The 19,012-nt window shown below is 56.1% G+C and overlaps 1 protein-coding gene across 3 annotated transcripts in view; it reads right to left on the bottom strand.

Moving 5' to 3' along the window:
• Positions 1 to 68: 68 nt before the first annotated feature.
• MLLT6 (MLLT6, PHD finger containing) overlaps positions 69 to 19,012 on the bottom strand; it is a 43,705-nt gene continuing 24,761 nt past the window's right edge. For all 3 annotated transcript variants that reach the window (XM_040537125.1, XM_040537124.1, XM_040537126.1), the window contains 12 exons: positions 14,243 to 14,417; positions 12,871 to 13,473; positions 11,341 to 11,525; positions 10,460 to 10,577; positions 6,893 to 6,959; positions 6,451 to 6,593; positions 5,981 to 6,169; positions 5,701 to 5,789; positions 4,939 to 5,294; positions 4,697 to 4,805; positions 2,912 to 3,292; positions 69 to 2,067 (listed from right to left, as the gene is read on the bottom strand). In XM_040537125.1, the coding sequence (XP_040393059.1) occupies positions 2,023 to 2,067; positions 2,912 to 3,292; positions 4,697 to 4,805; positions 4,939 to 5,294; positions 5,701 to 5,789; positions 5,981 to 6,169; positions 6,451 to 6,593; positions 6,893 to 6,959; positions 10,460 to 10,577; positions 11,341 to 11,525; positions 12,871 to 13,473; positions 14,243 to 14,417 (2,460 nt within the window). In that variant the 3' untranslated portion in view covers positions 69 to 2,022. The remainder of the gene's footprint in view (positions 2,068 to 2,911; positions 3,293 to 4,696; positions 4,806 to 4,938; positions 5,295 to 5,700; positions 5,790 to 5,980; positions 6,170 to 6,450; positions 6,594 to 6,892; positions 6,960 to 10,459; positions 10,578 to 11,340; positions 11,526 to 12,870; positions 13,474 to 14,242; positions 14,418 to 19,012) is intronic.

The following is a 19,012-nucleotide window of genomic DNA, read 5'->3' as shown; positions in this document are numbered from 1 at the left end:
ACCATTTGAAACTGAAAGATCTCGTTCACATTTTGTAAGGACCGGGTTGACAGACGGGGCCACGGCTCAGCACGCGACGGCTGGGGACAGGGGGTGTCAGCAGGAGCCACGCTTCGGCTGCTCCTCGCTAGGCTGCAGAGACCAGGAGGGAGGGAAGAAGACTTTTTTTCCTGTATTTTCACTTTTAGCTGCCATCTGCATCTTTCCAATAGCTTCTTAACCTTGTTAAAACATTAGCTTTTCTGTATTAAAAAACATTATATATATATATAATATATATATTTCTGAGCAGACAGCAGTGTTCTACCCAGTTCACAGAACTAGAGGCTGAGATCAAAAAGGTTCTTCCTTTTGTTTTAGCCTTATCCAACCACTGTGGTGATAATCCTCCAAACAAAAATAACAAAACAGAAAAAGGATGAAAGATTTAGCAGATGAGTTTTGCCTATCACAAACTTTCCTAGTACTATCAGCACAGCCCCACTGCTGACAAATTTGAATAGTGCAAACCAGTTAGGGGCAGTGGGAATGTGCTGAAAAATATTTGTTAAGGTCTGACAGTTATTATTATTATTATTATTATTATTTTTTAAGACCCTCAGAGTTTCTATTTGCTGGAGTCTTCACGCCTGCCCCCCACCCACCAGAGCTCTGCATTTAGCCAGGGGATGAGGCAAAGGGGCACGCGTACGTTTGACGTAGATGTTCCCCTTCCCTCAGGACTACCCCACCTGTCCTTCACTCAATCCATCGCATCCCAGCTCAGAGGAAGCCGGTGCCTTTGTCGAGGTTCCAGGCTGCGAGACGGAGTTAAGGTCAAGAGGTGGAAAACAACGAAGGGTCCGATGTCCTAGCTTGGGAGGTTGTCCCATTGCTTGGAGATCCCTTTTCTCAAGTGCCCAAGACCAGTGGAAGAACGTTGGTAGGTTTCTGTTGTGTTTTTTTTTTGTTGTTTTGTTTTGTTTTTTTGCCAGACTGGAATGATTTGTGGTGGGTAAGAACGAACAGGTACCAGATCTGGGACTGTCTTTTCCACACACACACATTTCTATCGCCCAGCTTAGCCTAGGAAACAAGCACCAGGTTCAAACCGCACCTTCTGAAGCTGGCTACGATATGGGTAATACTGGCTACGGCCCCTTTTTGCAAGCTGAAATTTTAGGCTTTGGAAATCTTGGAAGTAGAGTGAAAGATGGCATGAGGAGCAGGAGTGTGCTTTTCACGTGAAACGTACAGCACCGACCCAACAGCAGCTTGTGAGCAGACGTGGCAATGTCCTTTAAAGAAGCTGGTGGCTTTCACCTCCCCAAGCACCAATCCTTTCCCATCGCTCCACCGCTCGTGTCTTTTCAGGCTGGGTATGGATCCAGCTGGCGTGCAGGGGCATCGTATGATGGCTACAGAGACAACGGCATCCTAAGAGCCCAGCAGATGAGAAGCAGTTGAGAAACCTCAGCTGCGGGGCTTCTTCTCAGCCTCCCCATCTGGGAGGAGCAGACCACGCAGGCGCTGCCACCACGTCCCACTTCCCCAGCCGTGGCACATCCAGTGCTGCCTCCGAGGGCACTGCCAGATTCCTCTGCACTGTGCAGAAAAGAGTCCTCAGCAGAGGGGCCTCCCTCCACCAAGGTCTTGGCCAAGGATGCTCGACGGTCTCTAGTGCCTCGGCCTGGGGGCTACACACACGTAAACACACGCTTGCACTCCCGGCAGGGAGGAGACCGGCAGGCATCTGGTGTTAGCTCTCCTCCACTCTGCGTGGAAACACAGCTTCACTTTGAGCATGTGTGGCACAGACCAGCACGGCAGGCTGCCCCCCGCCTTCGCTCCTCCCGATGCCAGGGCTTGGTCAGAGACGTACTGTCTTCCAAAGCACCTCTTGGCATTGCCCAGCGGCAGGAAATGCTTCTTGGAAGCCTTGTGCTCATTGCTCTAACAGTATCAAAGTTGCTGACTGTGGAAAGCCACATTCCCCTGGCTGAGAGGAGTTGGCTGCTGGTTTGTTCGGGGTGAGGGGGGAGCTTAGCCCTTGTCCTGGGTAAGAGGAGCTCCCTTTTCATTCATGCTCTTTAAAAAACAAACAGAAAAAGAGACGCAGAGGAGACAGGTATCAGTACTGGACAGGCAGCGACACGAGGGGGCAGAAGCAGATAGCTCTGCTGTGCTGCTGACCTGGCCCTGCTCACCGCGACCTCTCAGGCTCCACCGAGATCATCGGAGACACGGGAGCCCCAGGCTTCCCCTCTGCCCGGTTCAGGCTGAACAGGCCCCTCGACCCTGGCCTTTGGCTCCTAAGTGTCTCCAACCAGGACTGGACCTTCTGGGTACAGGCACAGGCCAGGGGAGGATGGAGGACAGGCAAAAGTACCACACCATCAGTCCCTAGACGCTGGTGTTCCAGGACAAGGGTGCTTTGCAGAGAGGCTGTAGACCTCTCCACACCTCCACAACCTCTCCTCTCAGGTGCAAGATTCCTTCTAAACCCTGGGTTTCAACATGCAGTCACCTTTACATCTCATCACGAGGCCCTAACAGGGCCAGCACTGCAAGGGGCACACTGCCCGTCCAAGTCTTAGGGTCAACGGAGACAAATCTACGGCCTGCCTCTGCCTCGCTTCTGCAGCAGGTCTGGCGTGTGTCTGTGCCCGTGTGCACACAAGGAAGGGCACCCCGGGAGCTCTGTGCCTACCTGACCCTGCCTGGGCCTTACAGAAGTCCACGGAGGTCGGATCAGGACGTGACACGGGCTAGTCGGGGATGGAGCAAAGCCAGTGGAGGATCCTGGCTCTGTTGCCTAAGCGGTGCCCTCGTTCCCCCGTTAACTGCAGCGCAGACTGCCTCTCCCTGGGTCTGCACAGCGCCTAGCACCACGAGCTCACTGGGGTTAGGGTAGTGCTAGCAGCATACGCACCGTTCCTTTTGGGGTGTTGCCATCAGCCTGCAGGTTGAGAAACGGGTTAGTCTGTGCTGTAAGGACAGGTGGGATGCCTGTCCCCGAAGCCATGAGGCTGTTCCCAGGAGCGCTGAGTGGCGGGGTGGCCTGCGGAGCCAGGAGGGCATTGCTAGGGTTGAGCTGCTGGGGGGAGAGGGAGGCCATGAGAGAGCTGCTGCTGGGGGGCGCCTGGGGGGCCGAGGTCATCAGGGCGCTGGTGCTGGAGTGCAGGAGGGGGGCAGAGGTGGCCGCCAGGAGGCTGCTCATGGACAGCTGGGACGAGCTCGTCATCTGCAGCCGCTGCAGCTCCCTCTTCTGCTGGATTTGCTGCATCATCTGGAACACCAGGGCCTGCTGCTCCTGCAGGGAAGAGCGAGAAGAGCCGTCAAGGGAGGGACAAAGGGCTCAGGAAAAGGTGACACCTAAGCCAGAGGAGCCAGAGCAGCACGCTCCGCCCCAGGTGCTGCAACTGGCAGTGCACAGAAAGTCCCCTTCCTCATTTACCTATAGGTAGAGAGAGGAACAGGCTGTGAAGTTCATTAACAGCTTGTGCTTCTGCCCTGCCCAGCCCCACTGTTTCCTGAAGCGTGGGATTAGCTGACCCTCACTAAGACACCTGCAGGCACACCGATCTACTCAGCCCTTTCCAAGCAACTGATCCATGGATTTTAAATCTGGGGTATACACTGACCTGGATTTCTGTGCTGGCTGCTATTTTTTTTTCCCCAGCCTGTACTGCAGGTGAGCAGGACTCGGGGGATGAGGGCCACGGCTCACCTGCGCCCAGAGGGACGCCCTCAAATCCCACCAAACTGCAGAAATCACTATAGCAACCATCGACCAATGCTGCAGGCCGAGGGCTGACATTGTTTCCATACCCATAGGGATGCAACTGATGACACGGTGACATCAGCCGCTGAAAAGAGAAGCCTTTTGAAATTTGCTTTTCCTTGGTTATAAATAGCCTGACCCAGAAACCTATCCAAAACACTGGGCCACGTCCAAGGGAGATATAAATGTGCACAGCTTCATTGACGGTGTTAGCACTGCCATGCAGCTCCACCGCAGGGGAGGGACAGCGCAGAGGTTTCTGCAGGGTGAGTGAATGCGGCTCTTAGGTGCTTGTTTACCATCCGTCTGTGCAGCCTTTCCCACAGCAGCCTGGGACGGGGCTGCCTGATCCTTTTTCTGACCCCAAAATCCTCGGCCACCTCCACGAGTCCCCCTGCCACCTCTCGTTCTCTTTGCCAATGTGCCCAGGCACACTCACCTGCCTCAGGGCTAAGTAATTTGGTGCTTATCTCGTTCTAAACTCGAGCAGTGTCCTCAAGCAAGTTCCTTCTCTCCTGTGAGCCTCAGCACATCTGCAAGCCCAGAGCTCAGTGCTCTCGTGGCAGCAGGAGCAGACATGATTTGCATTCAGAGATGTCTGGAGGAGGTAACAGCACTCCTGATTTTACGGAGGCTTAGCGTTACCATGTTCTCACACCCTCAGGATGTGGGAAACCCAGATTAAATTTTTTCCTTTGTACAAAAAATTTCAAATCCCCATCTCCCCCCTCCAGGAGGTGCCGCACCTTCCTGCCTAAAGCTTTTCTCCTCGCTGCACCCACTGCAGCCCCGAGACAGGGGAAGAGCACGTGACTCTGCAGCCCTGTGGGCAAGGGGGTCGTGTGTAGGAGGGAGCCGTACTTTCTGCTCCCTGCTCCGAGGCTTTCTCATTAAACAGTTCATCAGATAAAAGGTGCCAGCAGGCACACTTACCGGATTAAGCGGTTGAGAAGTCAGGAGCTGCTGAAGCTGCTGGAGCTGCTGTTCGTGTTGGTGCAAGACGTGCCGCTGCTGCTCTGTCAGGGGACTCAGGCTGGGCACGCTGCGAGGGGAGCAGGGCAGGGAACGTCAGCACAGCCCGCCTTGGTCCCGTACACACAGGGCCTTCCCTCCCTCCCGGTGCTAAGCTTCTGATGGAGAGGGCAGGGCCGTCCCCGCGAGCTCCCCGTCCTCACCTGCTCAGGCTGGTGGAGAGCTGCAAGGTCGGAGGCCCGCTCGCCTGCGTCAGCGCGCTCGGAGGCTGGGCGGCCTGAGCTCCGTTCAGATTCCCCAGGATCCCGTTGATGGGCATCTGCTGGCCTCCTGCCAGGGTCCCCATCAGGCCGTCCACCATGGGCACCGTGGAGAGGCTGTGGCTGGCAGCGGTGCCTCCCCCCAGCCCGCTGCCTGCCACCCTGGCCAGGCCATTCACCTGCTGCGCCCCGGGCAGGGGTAGCGAGGCAGGACTCTGCTGCAGCATGGGCAGGGGTGGAGGAGTGCTGTGGAAGGACAGGGAAGAGCTGCTCCTGCTGGGGCAACCTGAATGAGGGTCCTGGGGGAGAAACGGACATAAGAGCATCGGACTGGGGCAGCTTGTGAAAGGTCAGCTCAGCTCCAGGGGGGCTCTGGACAGGAGCTGGAGGTGGGAAGGGGGGCTGTGAGTGCAAGTGCAGGTGTATGCTCAGAGAGGTCCCAGAACTCAGACGTACTTTGCTGGATGTCTGCAAGCGCAGCCAGAATAACCTAGAAGCATTCTCGCCTCTCGCTCTCAGGCTCAGCTACTATCAGCACTGAGATAAACCGAAGAGCGGCCACTCCAGAGAAAGAAACCTGATTTCTGGGCCTTGACTACTCGGATTTATGAGCTGGACATCAAGTCAGAGCACCGGGACTGCACTGCTCTGGTCCCGCCCCAGGTCCCTTTCCCAGCTGGCTGGGGGAGGCGGTGGCCCCTGTACCTCAGAGGAAGTGGAGAGCGAGTTCTCGATCCCAAAGCTGTTCTTGCATGGCGGGCTCTTGCTGATGCTCAGGGAATCGTTGTTGCAGACTAAGGAGGAAAGAAGAGAGAAGGGAGTCAGGGGTGGAGCCTGACGTTGCCACAGCAATGGCAAGGGAGAGCGCTTCCCATCAGCGGCTGCAGCAAGATAAATGGGTCAGATCCTCCCTGCCGTGACCCCCCTGCCCACCCCGGAGCACCGCTAGGAATGGCACGGGGTGACGCTTCCCACTGCCCCTCACCGTTGGGAGGCAGGATGTACTGGGCCTGGCTGCCTGGGCCATTGCTGCTGGTGACCACCGGGAAAGGGACGGAGAGCTGGACGTTGAGGAGCTGCAGACGCTCCTTCTTGGCTGTCAGCGTCATGATCTGCTCCTGAAGCCGCTGGTTCTCCTTCTGCAGCGAGTGCAGGGCTTTGAGCATTTCTACAACTGCAGGGAACAGAAGAAGGGAAAGGGGGCAGGGTCGGGGGAGAGAATGGGGGACAGAGGGAAGAGGAGAAGGGGGACCACACAGGGGTACCGCAATTAGAGCACGCCGGGGGATGAGACTGACCTGCAGATCACAGTCCTGCTGCCAGCTACTCCCCCATGGCACAGGCTAGCGCTTTGTCCCCAGCCTGGCTCCTTTGCCGTGGGCAAAATCCAGCTGGCTCTGACAAAACCATGCACAAGGACCTCTCCTCCCACAGCCCGTGCCCCCAGCGACTCACTGTTTACGCCGGCTTCCCCATTGCCCTGCTTCTCCAGAAGCTGCTCGATGTTTGGGGTGGCCTGGGGAACATTCTCCAGCTGCCCGCTGCTGCTGCAGGACACCGTCTGGTCAAAGAGGGTCGGCAGGCTGCTGATGGGGGACCTGGGGAGGCGGGGGGTGTCAGCGATGCTTCCCTTAGTCTGCACCCGCACTCTGCTCCCTTCTCCCGCACCTCCTCCGCCTGGGAGCGGCTGCGTCCCTCCCAGCCTCCATCTCCTCGGCTCCGCTCCAGGAGAGCCCTCCATCCATCCCCGTTCACCCCGATATCGGCCGAGCATCCTGCCTCCTTCCCCCCGCCGCTGCCCCTCGCCTTGCCCCAGGAGGAGGCGAGATGCTCCGTCCCCCCCCCCCCCTTTCCGCGGTCCCCGGGGTGCGGCGGCGGACTCCTGAAGGACACTCACATGGAAGAGAGACTCTCCTGGGGCGACGTCCCTCGGCAGCCAAAACTGCAGTCCTCCAGGTCGGGCTCTGGGTGGGGAAGAGGGACAGAAGGGGCTCAGCGGCGGCCGCTGGTGCCGGCAGGTGCCCGGCAGCCGGGGTGGGCGCCCGCTAGAGGGGAGCACGGAGCAGCCCGGCCGCCCGCATGCGCCCCCGCCGCCCGGGGGAGGCGACGGAGGAGGGGCCGCGTGTCCCCGCGTGTCCCCGCGGCCCCCCCCCGGCCTCTGCGGGCCTGCGGCTGGGCTGACGGCCCCCCCAGATCCCCACCCCCCGGCAGAAGGAGCCTTTCCCTTTAGCCGCAAGGCAGGGGGCTGCTCGATGGCTGAGCCGCAGGACGAGCGGAGCCTGCGCGCCCTGGGCTCTCCGAGGTGCCACCGCAGCCCCGTGCCTTCAGCATCCTTCCCCTAAATCCAGCTGCGGTCCTCCCAGCATTTCCAAGGGCTCAGCTCCTTTCTGAACTGCTTAAGTGAGTCTCCAGGAGCTACCCCCCATGCCCACCCCTCTGTCCCACAGAGCACCGCAGTGCCAGGGACGGAGCCACTGGGTGTGCGCCCATGTGGGACATCTCCTATTCAAACACTAAGCAAGGAGCGAGGAGGATTCAGCTGCCATTTGCTCTCCATCCCCTGAGCCTGCCAGCCCGTGAACACACGTTCCCCTCGCTCCAGGCCGCGTCAGATGTTGTGACTACAGCCTGCACCAGCTGGCTGACTCGCCCCTCCTCTTCTTCACACAATAAGAGACGTTTCTGATGTGCAAGAATCCAGGAAGTCTCCTGCAGGGAACACTGCAAGGCACTGTGATTTATGATTTACAGTGTGGTGCCCTGAGCAGGGCAAGAAGTTACTGCCGGTATTTTCTGCTGCTGAGAACAAGCAAGTGCAGCTGCTGTTGGGCAGCTCTTAGGTATGAGGCTGGTCCTCACCCCTTCATCCATGTGGGAATATCTTCCTGACCATCAGCTAGAACTGGTTCACCTTTCTGGGCAGAATCCACCACTTTCCAGCAGTTTCCAGCCAGCAGTTCCCAGCCAGCAGCAGCCTCTCGGTGCAAGGCACCACGTGGAGACAAGGTTAACAAAGTCCTTGAGATGCTGGAAGACACGAAGCCTTCCTATTTTCTCCACTGATGATCAGCTACCAGAAGGCTGGGAAGGGTCAGGCAGTGCTTCTCTGTACCATTTTCATCCAAAGACCACCTAAACTTTTTGAAAAAACATCCCCAGCCCATCACATGCAGCTTTGCCACAATAGTTCAAACTTGCAATCAAATAAACATTCGGCTAAGCTCTGTCTGCGTGTTACTGTCTTGTTTGCTCGCACACCAGGCAGGTTGTGTGCATCTGTACAGCGCCAGTTTGCTGAAACCAGGCTCCATACTCAACTATCTGCTGGCCAACGCCACCCTGTTGTCTGGGGGACCGGGAGATGACTGAGTTATCACACACAGACAGCACTTTGCAGGGCAGCAAGTAGGAAAAAGAGGCTTGGAGGCAACTGCAGAAGATAAATACGTTTGGCCTGTCATCATCATGAGGCAGGATCCAGGACAAGCCGTGGGAGGATGAACTAGACAGTAGCTAAGCAAGTGGGAAGATAAGAATCAGACTTTTTACACTGCCAAAGGCACCCGGTATCAACCTGCATCAGTGATAACAGTTTCTCAGTTCCCCCATCTGTAAGACAGGATAACACCATTTCCCTACATCACATTAAAATCACGAAGAGCTCAAATATTACTGCAGCGAAACCTATGCCTGCGGGGGATCTGTCTACACAGACACTCTCAGGAAAGGTAATCTGTTTTAAAGACAAGGCAGGAATACTTAAAACTTCACAACCACTCTGTTAATGACTTGGGATTAAAGCAGTCGTCACACTTTAAAATGAAAATGGCCACACAGGAGGTTTAATGCATGTTAATTAACCCCCCTGGAAAACGAGAGAATTTGGCTTAACACCCTCTGGGTCACTAGCTCCAGCAAGAGGAGACGGTGATGGAGAAAACTTAAAAGGTGACAACAGGAGCTGTTCTGAAGGCTGCCTGGGACTGGAAGAAACATGTCCTGAAACTCCGAAGATCCCAGACAAACAAAAGAGCAATCTTGGAAATGGAAACTAAGGATCAAGCTTTTTCGAGCACTTTGGATGCTGGGCTTTGCCCACATGATTCATTCATTATTAGCCTCGGGGCTGGAACAGACTGCTGAGCGCTGTATTGTGCCTGAACCACAAGGCTATTCCTGCAAGTTGACTTGCTTCCTTCTCCTGTCAGCACTTTGCCAAAATAACAGCAAAGGGGAAGTGGCAGCGGGTCATCTCCTCTCTCCTGTCGGTTGCCGCAAGGGAAGAATAACTCTTGGAATCATCCCATTCTTCCTTAATTCCAGGTGACCGAATCACGCCTGGCTCAGAGCTGCCATGCGGTGCCCTTACTCCCACTGGTGCCAGCTGTGCGGTTACCTTCCCGTGGCACTCGAGCAGACACAAGCTGCCAGCAGGGGCATGCAGACAAAGTGCTGCCAGTGATAGAGAGACAGACAGGGAACTTCCATGGGCTTGCAAAGGTCATAAGCAAGCATACATGTTCATTCATGCTGTACATGCAGGCATGCACGCTGGTTAAGGCGAACAAGGGCACACCGGTGTCAGATTCTCCAGAGAACTCAGCTCTAAGGAGGACTGTGCCTTTTACAGTCCTTGCCTGTGATGCTGGGCAGAGTTTTACCTCCCAAGTTCAGCAGCCAGCATGCCGAGCTGCCAACATTTCTGGGCTAGGGGAGCAGGAGACAGTCGCGCCACTAGCTGCAACATCTGAAAATCAGGAGGGTGCTTTTGTTTAACTACTGGTGCAAACCAAAAATCAGGCCCATTCTGCTCGGAAAAAAAGAAGTCTTACGATGCTTCAAGTTTCCTGCTTATTAGCCAGGCAACTTTCCAAGAAAAATGAATTTGCCTTGGTGGGAAAAAATGAGCAGTTGTAAGCAATTCGGTGTTGGCACGTTCATGTTTGGAAGTTGAAAACAGTGAATTTCGCATTTCATGACAAAGCCAAAGCGGAAGAGCAGAAACTAACTCAAAACAGAGGTGGAAGATGAACATTAAGAGTGCAAGATCTCTCTCATTAAACAACAACAAAACACCCTTCAGCTTATTTCGAAGAAGCAAAAGCTCGCAACAGTTTTCACTAGGTTTGCACGGCTTTAGTAGGCAAAAAGGCGAGAGATTTCTGTAGGGAAGGATTTCCATTCTTGCACCTCCTCAGCACGTGTCCAGGGACACGCATGAGCCCTTGGACACAGCAGCAGATGTGCTTTTACAGGACCGAAGGCCAAAACTTCATTAGGGCAATGCAAGCACCTCCTGCCTGGGGAAAAAGGCACTGTCCCTCTCTCCTAGCCCCTGGCTGTCACACGCATGGAATGGGAGCAAGCAGGGAGGGCAGCTGGAGAACTACGAATGCGGTTGTCTCGACTCCTCCAGGGAGACCCCTTCGGGAGCCCAAACTCACATACCTTCTGGTTCACGTACCTGCCCGGCTGCTTTCCGACTGATTTAGGAGCGGGTTGATTGACAGCCCAGATGTGAGGGGGCTTCCAAAAATATGTGAGGAGGGGAGGCTGAATGTTGAACCTGCCAGTGAGAACACCTACATGGCAAAACGGGGAGGAGGGAGAGGGGGAAGAGAGAGAGCGAGAAATTACTTCTCAAAAATGCAAGAGGAAAATAACTTTTCATTATTTCTTCTCTTCCTGACTCTTGAACCCAGCTTGGTCTTGAGAGAGTGTTAAAAATATCTTCTTGGAAGTCTCGCTGGACAGCTGAAATCTTCCCAGCCCCATCTCAGAGCCAAGAGGCCTGAATGAGCTGCGTAACACTGGAGCTGTAAAACTAACTCTCTCGTCCCTGTAAAACACCTCTCGCTGTGAGCTCCTGACAAAGGACCAGGCTCTGTCTCCTGGCACACACGCAGCCCACCCAGCTGGGAGGTGCGAGCCCTCCCACCGAGCTATCTGTGCTGCAGAGCGAAGGTAGGGCTGGCACCAGCGCCAGCAGCCAGCAAGCAGCAGGGCACGAGCAGCACGGGACACAGCACACGCACCGACAGCCAGGCCTCTGCCACCCGACCGTCCTGTCTGCGCTCCTTTTACAGGCAGTGCAGAGTACCGTGCCCTTTTAGGCTGCAGTTCCTCTCTGCCCCCAAACGGGCTGTGATGCCAAATTGCCTGCATCTTTCTAGCGTCTCTAAGGGAAGCCACAGTTGGCAGCTCCCCTCCAATCATGAAGGAAGAAAAACAGCGTTCCCAAATGGAAAAAGCAGCTCCTCTGTGCCCAAAAGCTAGTCCTGCTCTGCCAGTCACAGCTCTGTCTGACCAACAGGCCCTCTCCTGCCCTGGTCCTGATGTTCTTACCTGCGTGGTGGAGACCGAGGAGGAAGAGGAGGCTGGGATGGTGCTAGCAAAGGGAGACCGGTTGAGCTGTGGGAGAGACGACGTACCCTGGTGTGCCAGCAGGCTGGAAGAGAGGGGTGTACTGCACACAGCTCGGAGCACTCCGCCCCCGTGGGAAATAGGGTCCTTGTTACTGGTGTAGATCCCTGCGAGGGGAGGAGACGCGTTAAGGATGGCCTGGAGGCAGCTGGCATTGTGCAGGGCTTCATCTCAGAAAGGGAGGGTGACCCAAAGCACAGGACCAAGTTTAACATGCACTTCAGCATCTCGTGGCCCAGCGCACGGCGACGGTGGTGACAGCCCATAATCCTTCTGTCGAAGGTGTCACAAAGTTTTCCAGCCTTCCCCCCCTCTCATTTGCTCGCCACAGCCGATACAATCGGGCAGAGAAACCACAGCACACCGTGACTCACCCAAGCCACAAGTCAAGAGCCCGCGCTCCTGCTGAGCTATCCCCTCCCCTGCCACAGTGCCCACGGACCAAGGTGGGACGCGGACAGAGAAATGAGGAAGGAAGGTGAGGAGGGAGCTGCTGCGGAGGCAGGGGACCTGTCCGACTTCCTATCTGCTCAGGCACGCGGCAGAGCCCTGGGTCGGGTCCCGCTAGCGCTCTGCCAACATCTCTCCGAGCAGGGGGAGAGCGAGGCCTGGCAGCCTCCTCCTCTCTGAAACATCACTTTGTTGTTCGGGGCCGGGGGGGAGGCAGGGAGAAAAATTGGCCTAAGATTCTGATAATGGAGGTCACAACGACTCCTGCAGCTCCTCTCCGCTCTCAGGCAGCGCAGACAAATGGGCCGCAGCTCCCAGACGCACACAACAAAATTGTATCCCCCCTCGCAATCTGACCTAAATCGGAGCATCTGCAAACAACCCACAATAGACCGATGACAAGTTCTGCTGCCAGAACAGTGTCAAACCTCAGCCCCGAGCTGCAGGCCCCTCCTCTGCCTGCTGCCTTAACCCCTTCCTGCCACGCATCCCTGCTGACCTCAGCCCTGCCAGGCCAGGGGACTCCGGCCGGGAACTGCTGGCAGCCTCTCGGCAGAGTTAACGGCGTCCTCCGACCCTCCGTGGATGTGGTCAGACCAGGATGAACGGTTTTGCTTCGAAAAGAGGGGTTAAACTTGAACCACTCATGAGAATCCCTCATTTGGGGTCGGATTGTGGTTGTGCTGGTTTGGCCTGCGAACACCCCTGTCTGTATCGCTTCAGAAATTCAGCTCTGGCTTGCTGAGCTTTTCCAGCACTTGAGAGAGAAGGGCTTGAAATGCTCCCAGCTCCAAGGAGAAGAGAAGCTGACCCAGAGGAGACTGTGAGATGAACACTAAGATGGAAATGGGAGACCAGACCCGGATTTTTATAGCTTCTGGGAATGAAAGCGAGGGACCGGACCCTGGGCAGCTGCAGGTTCAGACACCAGCCAAACACGATGCTGAAGAGAGCAGGGCTGGGAGCAACCGTGCACACCTGGAGCCCTAAGGGGAAACATACCTGAACTCAGCAGTGGGGATTCCATGCTGAGGCTGGGCAGGTTCCCCGTGTGGCTGAAGGGCCGCGAAGAGTTGCTGATGCTGGAGCTAACAAGGGAGCCCCCGGAGAAGGGCGACGAAGACGTAGACGTGGACCCAGCCAGCTGGGCACCCAAAATCTCTTTGCTTTTGCCCCCTTTCGGCCTGCCAGGCCCGTGCTTATTTTTCTTGCTGCCCTTGTGCTTCTTTTCTTTCAGCACCTCTCCCTCTTCCATGCTGAGGGACGGCATGCGCTTGTGGCTGCTGCTGCTGCTGCTGCCGCCGCCAGCGGCCCCGCTGCTCCCCACCGAAGGGCCGCTGACAGGGTTCGAGGCCTTGTAGTCCACAGGGGAGGCATCACGGCCTCGCTGCTGGCTCACGGCAGAGGTGGAGAAGCGCATGATGGACCCAAAGCCTGAGAAGATCACCTTCTGCTCAAAGATATCCCCCTTCTGGCCTTCATACAGAGGGGAGCAGTGCGAAGAAGAAGAGGAAGAGACAGGCTTCCGGTACTTCTCGTCGTCCTGCTCGAGCTTGGGGAATGTCACGAAATCCTGGGAGCACTGCAAGGAGCTGCAGGAGGTGCCTGGGGGAAGCAGAGGGGAAGCAGATGTAGGAAGGCTCGCAGTGGCAATAACTCAGCCCGCAAAGCAACGAGAGCACGGTCACAACGCAGGTCCTCTGGCACAGGCCAGAGACTGAGCTGAAGGACACTTCTGTCACCTTCCAGCCCTGGTCCACCCCCCCAGCTGCTCTCATGCTCTCTGGTGAGCACGAGCGGTGCACGCCAGCCGCTTCATCCACCCAAACATGCGTGTGTCTGCTCCCCGAGGCCCTGCACCACCACCCTCCCTCCCTCCCTCCCGCCCTGATGAGGGTCCCGGGAGATGAAGCACGCGAGCGGTTCTGACAACAGCTCGAAAAAGGACCGAGAAACATCAGAGCAGATGGGAGCCCTGCAAGGTTCTGACTCAAAGCTCAGGGGAGCCCGGGTATCAGGTTTTGGCTCAGGTCTCTCCCCCGGCACTCCTTAAAGCACTCCTGCAGACAGTACCACCTACGGAGGAGAGGGCAGGTGCTGCCCATATTGCCTGCGCGCAGTATCCCCTTCCCTCCTCCCTCCACTCAGACATCTGGATCTGTTTTGCCTTGCAGTGCAGCAGGCCTACGCAGGAGGGGAGCTGTAACACTCACCCGACCCGGTTATTCCCTCTGTGCACGGAGCAAGTAGCAAGGAGACTTTTCCCTTTCTCTTCAAGGAGTTAAAGAGCAATCAGCAAAGCTTCAAGGCACTTACTGGTGAAGCGAAGCATCACCCCCATCCCCTGTTCTCTGGCTTCTCCTCCGCCCCTTACCTGCAGGCTGGAAGGTCCCGCTGGAGGAAGCTGAGCTGAAGCCAGCCGAGCTTTTCCCACTTCCCGTCTTTTTCCCCTTGTGGCTGCTGCCATGGCTTGAGGACTTCTTGCCTTTCACCTCCGATCTCCCGACCTCTGAGGTCTCTTTGCTCCCCTCATGGTGGCTGGTGGAGCCCTGGCGAGCAGCAAACACAGAGGTCACTCATTTGGGCCAGATGTGGCCACAGCAGGGGCTCTTTTTATCAATTTCCCCTTAAGAGAAGTAATTGCTCCCCCTGCCCACGAAGTGATGGCCAGCTGACATTACTCACAGGAGAAAAGCAGCATTCCCCTCTACTGCTCCTTGGTGGCATCAGTCTTTATACTCCTAGGGATTACACTCATCCCACCTCACTGCAGGGAATTAAACAGGGCGCTGACAATCCGAGCACAGACACCAGAGATTCCCAGCACTGTGGCCGAGAGGAGCACCCACCCTCAGAGGGCTCCTCAGCCCAAAGAAAATCTGAAAACTGCTGCGATTCAAATACGTATTTCAGCTGCATCTCTCGGGTGTGCTGCTCTCCGCAAGGTCGTCCCACCTAGGAGAACCTGCCTGCCCTTCTGCTGTGATGGGAGATTCCCAGCGCATCCACCGAAACACCTCCGCTGCCAGTCCAGGGCTTTCCGAATCTACCACAGCAAATATTCTGCACGGTGACATTGTTAAGCAGCATCTGACCATACGACAACTGATGCTACCCAAACCCCATATAAGCCGCCGGGAGACAGGGAAGCAAGGGGGATGAAGAGGCCGGGCAGATGCTAGGAAATCCAGGAGCTTGGGCTGAGAGAGAGAAGTGTGGGAGTTCAGCAGGGTGGGATGAACTGAAAACCGGATTCCTCGGGGCACCCACGCTAGGATGTGGAACCTTCACCTTCAAGTCACTTCAAAGCCAAACACGCAGCGTTCAAAGATCGCTTCCTGCAAGGTATTACTGCAACCAAATCGATATCATAGACGTGGTTCCAATGTGATGGCCACAGCCCAAAACACAACACCTGTACGTCAACGCCAACATCTTTTACTTCTCACTGAGAGCAGATACAAGGGAGACACAGAGAAGCACGAAACCTTTCTTAAATTCCACTACCCCTGACTCCAGATGACCTCTTCTTAGGGAGAGCTAAAGAAAAAAGGGCTTGTAATGCAGACTCATGAATGCCCAGATAAAAATCTTCCCCCGTTCCTCCCACATGGTTTAATCACTCCGCACAATGCAACAGCTGGCAGCCTAACACACACCAGATGTGCCGGGAATATGAAAGACAGGAGGAAGGGAGTGGTGGAAATTAGGGGGGGGGGAGAAGGGGGAATCTGTATTTTCTCATCACAGACTCCTGGATGTAGGAGATTAAGCTTTCTTGATTTATGAGCTCAGAGGGAGCGTGAAAATCTTTCCGACTTTCCACATCTGCCTGGAGGGGGAAAGGAGAGCGGTGCCTGGGGGCTACGGGAAGTCCTGAGACTGTTCACAAAGTCACAGGAACGAGATGGCTCATGTCCCGGCAGATATGCAAAGCCCCAGATTTTCCCTCCATAAATTTCTCTCTTTGGAGCTCCCCACAAGGTGCACGAGGCCACGGGAGGGCAGGGGGAAACCACGTGAGGAGACATGTTCTAAATCTGGAGTGTCAGGGAGGGAGTGCAGGGCAAGTAATGTATTAGCGCAGGGTGGAAGGGGGAAACCTGAGCTGGGAAATAAATCTTAATTGCAAAATTAAAGGCAAAAAAAAAAAAAAAAGAGGGGGGAGAGAGGCTGAGCTGGCGGTGGATGGCCGGACACTCACCTGCAGGGCTGATCTGACCTCACGGACCTCCCCGCCAACCTCCCAGAGCTTTGGGGGCAGGATTTTACTACCTACTGCCAAATGCCATCTTAGATAATGTTTGCCAAAGAGGTCACAGCAGACGGAACCGTACGGAGCTACTGTGAGCCCTCTGCACCGCGGAGAGCCCTTCTCCAGCAGCCGTCCCAGGGAGCCTGCACGTGGGGCGAGGGCCCAGGCACTGCAGCTGGGGAGCAAAGGGAGGGAAACCGAAACCGCCCTAAATCACTTCCCCTCCCTGTGCCTCTGTTTCTTCCCCCCTTTGCTCCGTGGAGCCTGCAAGCTCTGTGTGGCACTGCAGCCTTCCAGGAGACACATGAGAACGGCCAAGCACAACACGGCCGTGATTTGAAGGGGAGGGGCCTGCTACCTTAATGCCAATATTAATAATAGTAACGAGGGCTGCAATCCCGTCACCTCCCTAAGGAAGCAGATTCTCCAGCTCAGGGCTGCTGCCTAGAGGAGGCAGGGCTGGAGAAACCTGCATGCTGGCTGCTTACGTTGGACATACACAGAGCTCTGAAGCTCTAGACCTTTGGCTTTTCTCCAGCCCGGAAAACTGTACGTACGTGTGCATGTGCAGAAACGCCGACGTTCTGTGTGTTTTGCAAACAGGTGTGCATGGCGGAGTGTGGGCTGCAGAGAAAAAAACAGGGAAGCACTGAGGAAGCGAGAGCTCCCTTTCAAAATGAGGCAGCAGTTGCATTTTGAAGCTCTGTTTTAAGCAACCGAGCAAAAAACGTCATCGGAATGAGCCTGCTGCCCCAGCTGGAGGTGACAGGCTGGCGGGGAAACTCCTGCCTTCACCCCTGAGCCGGGCGAAGTGAGCCAAAGTCGCGCGGGCACCCGAGCACAGGCATGCACGCACCTCCTCCCCCCGGCACTCGCTGTCCCCCGAGGGGCCGTACCTGTTTCCTGGCCTCTCTGTGACACTGTGCAGCACCCAAGCTCTTCATTCATTAATTTATTTATGGGAAATCAGAAGAGCATCTCTTTGCCTCCTGATTGGCGGGGCGAGCTCCTAGAGGGAACCACTGACGAAATGCAGAAGGGGTGGGGGAGGCCGGTGCAGCCTCGAAAACACAGAGCTGCTTTGCCCTGGATTAAACTACTGGCGAGGGGAAGCAGGGAGGACGCGAACAAGGAACAATGCGACGAGAGCAGGAGCTCCTCCAGCCCACACGGCACAGAGCGATGTGCTGAAGCAGCCACCCAGGCAGACCAGACCGTAAGCATCAGCTGCCTTCCCCGGCTGGATCGCTCAGTAGAGGTCAAATGAGTCTGCAAGGATCTTTGGGCAAAGCGCTCGTACGAGCTACGGCATCTGTATCCAAGCCACTGGCAAGCCTGACCATGTCAGCAGCGAGATCGGGCAGCGCTGTGCTGCTGGTCTTTATAGGTAGGGACCGGAGACACAGATGGGCTGGAGACTGCATCTTTAACTCCCTGATGTCCCTGGTAAATTCACACTCATGTCAGGACAAGGGATGCTAGAAGGCTCAGGGATGCTTGCTGCGAACATCCATGCTGAGACACGCTTTGATAGCAGGGGGAAGCGGCAGCCTCCCCCCCACAAGCCCCTACCCCATCACCGCTACTGGATTTGCCCGAGCAAAGCGCGGCGCAGAGGTTCCCGGGATCTGTCAGCCCCAGGCCTGCCGGTAGACGCCGAGAGCTCAAATAACAGTGGGAAACCTGGAAAGCCTCCCCGCCTCCGGTGGCGGCTGCAGCCGCAGCCCTTGGCCCCGCTGCGCTCCCTCTCCCAGCACCTGATGGGGGGTGGGTGCGGGGAGCCCTTGGCATCCGCGGCTTCAATTACAAAACCCAGAGCGAGCCAGATGTTGCGGCCCAAAACACGTAGCATGTGCGAGTGTGTGTCAACAAGTGATCGTGATGTCTACAGCTGGCAGAAGGAGGCAGCTGGGGTGGCTTGCGATCCCGCAGATTTACTGCGAGTGCAACAGAGAGCGGCAGGACGGCGTCGCGGGGGGGAGAGGGGAGGCTCGGTGTGTGCCGCTCGGTGTGCTCGCTAACATGGACGGCCAGCGGCGAGCTCCAGCTCCGAGGACAGACCCCGAGCACAGACCCCGAGCACAGGAACCGCCTGCTGAACGCGCCTGGCAGCGTGCGACTGCAGAGCCGGGGCAGCCCTGGCTGCCAAGGCTTGCTGGTGAGCCTCATTGCCCTTCCCGTGGCAAGAACCCTGCTCTGCCCCAGGCCTTCCCCATGAATGCCATCTTTCCAAGAGGCTTTTCAAAAGCATTACCGGTTGGCAGCACTTTGGGGTTTTTGGATGGACCACATGAAATAGCTAGGAGCTATTACAGCCAGACACCATTACACAGAGGGGATGCCTTCTGCTTCTCTCCCACTCCCCAAAAAGTCTGCAGGAGCTGCAGGTAGCCAGCATGACAACAAATGAGAGTCTACGTCCAGCACAAACCCACTCTCTGCAAACCCCCCCAATCCATCCAAAAGCCCTAGCCCAGGAGCACCTCTGGGGGATTTTCAGTCCATCTGCTCTCTTGCAGGGATGCTCCTGTGCCCCACGAGCAAGATCTGCTCCTCTTTGAGAGCAATGGCAATGGCGTTGCCTGAGGACACTTTTCAGAGGCAGGAGGAGAGCTCAAAAGAGGTCTTATGAAAAGTCATTTATGTGCTGTGAATTCACACCCTAGTTTCACTTTCCGGTGTAGATGAGAGCTGAGGCCACCACTGTGTTTTCAGTGTTCATCCCCAAAACCAGAGTGAGGCAGTGAGAGCTCGTTAGTGCACGGATGGGGCACGGAAGTCTGGTCAGGTCCAAGTGTCAGATATTAATGGCATTTAGGTTCCTAGAAGACGCAGGGAAGCACTTCAGTGAGACACTCAAAACTCTGGCAGAAGTCAGAAGTCTAGCAC

The sequence above is a fragment of the Cygnus olor genome, chromosome 25 (genome assembly GCF_009769625.2).
Source record: "Cygnus olor isolate bCygOlo1 chromosome 25, bCygOlo1.pri.v2, whole genome shotgun sequence".
NCBI lineage: Eukaryota > Metazoa > Chordata > Aves > Anseriformes > Anatidae > Cygnus > Cygnus olor.
The sequence above is the reverse complement of the archived record's forward strand: the minus strand, read 5'-3'. Positions and strand labels throughout refer to the sequence as shown.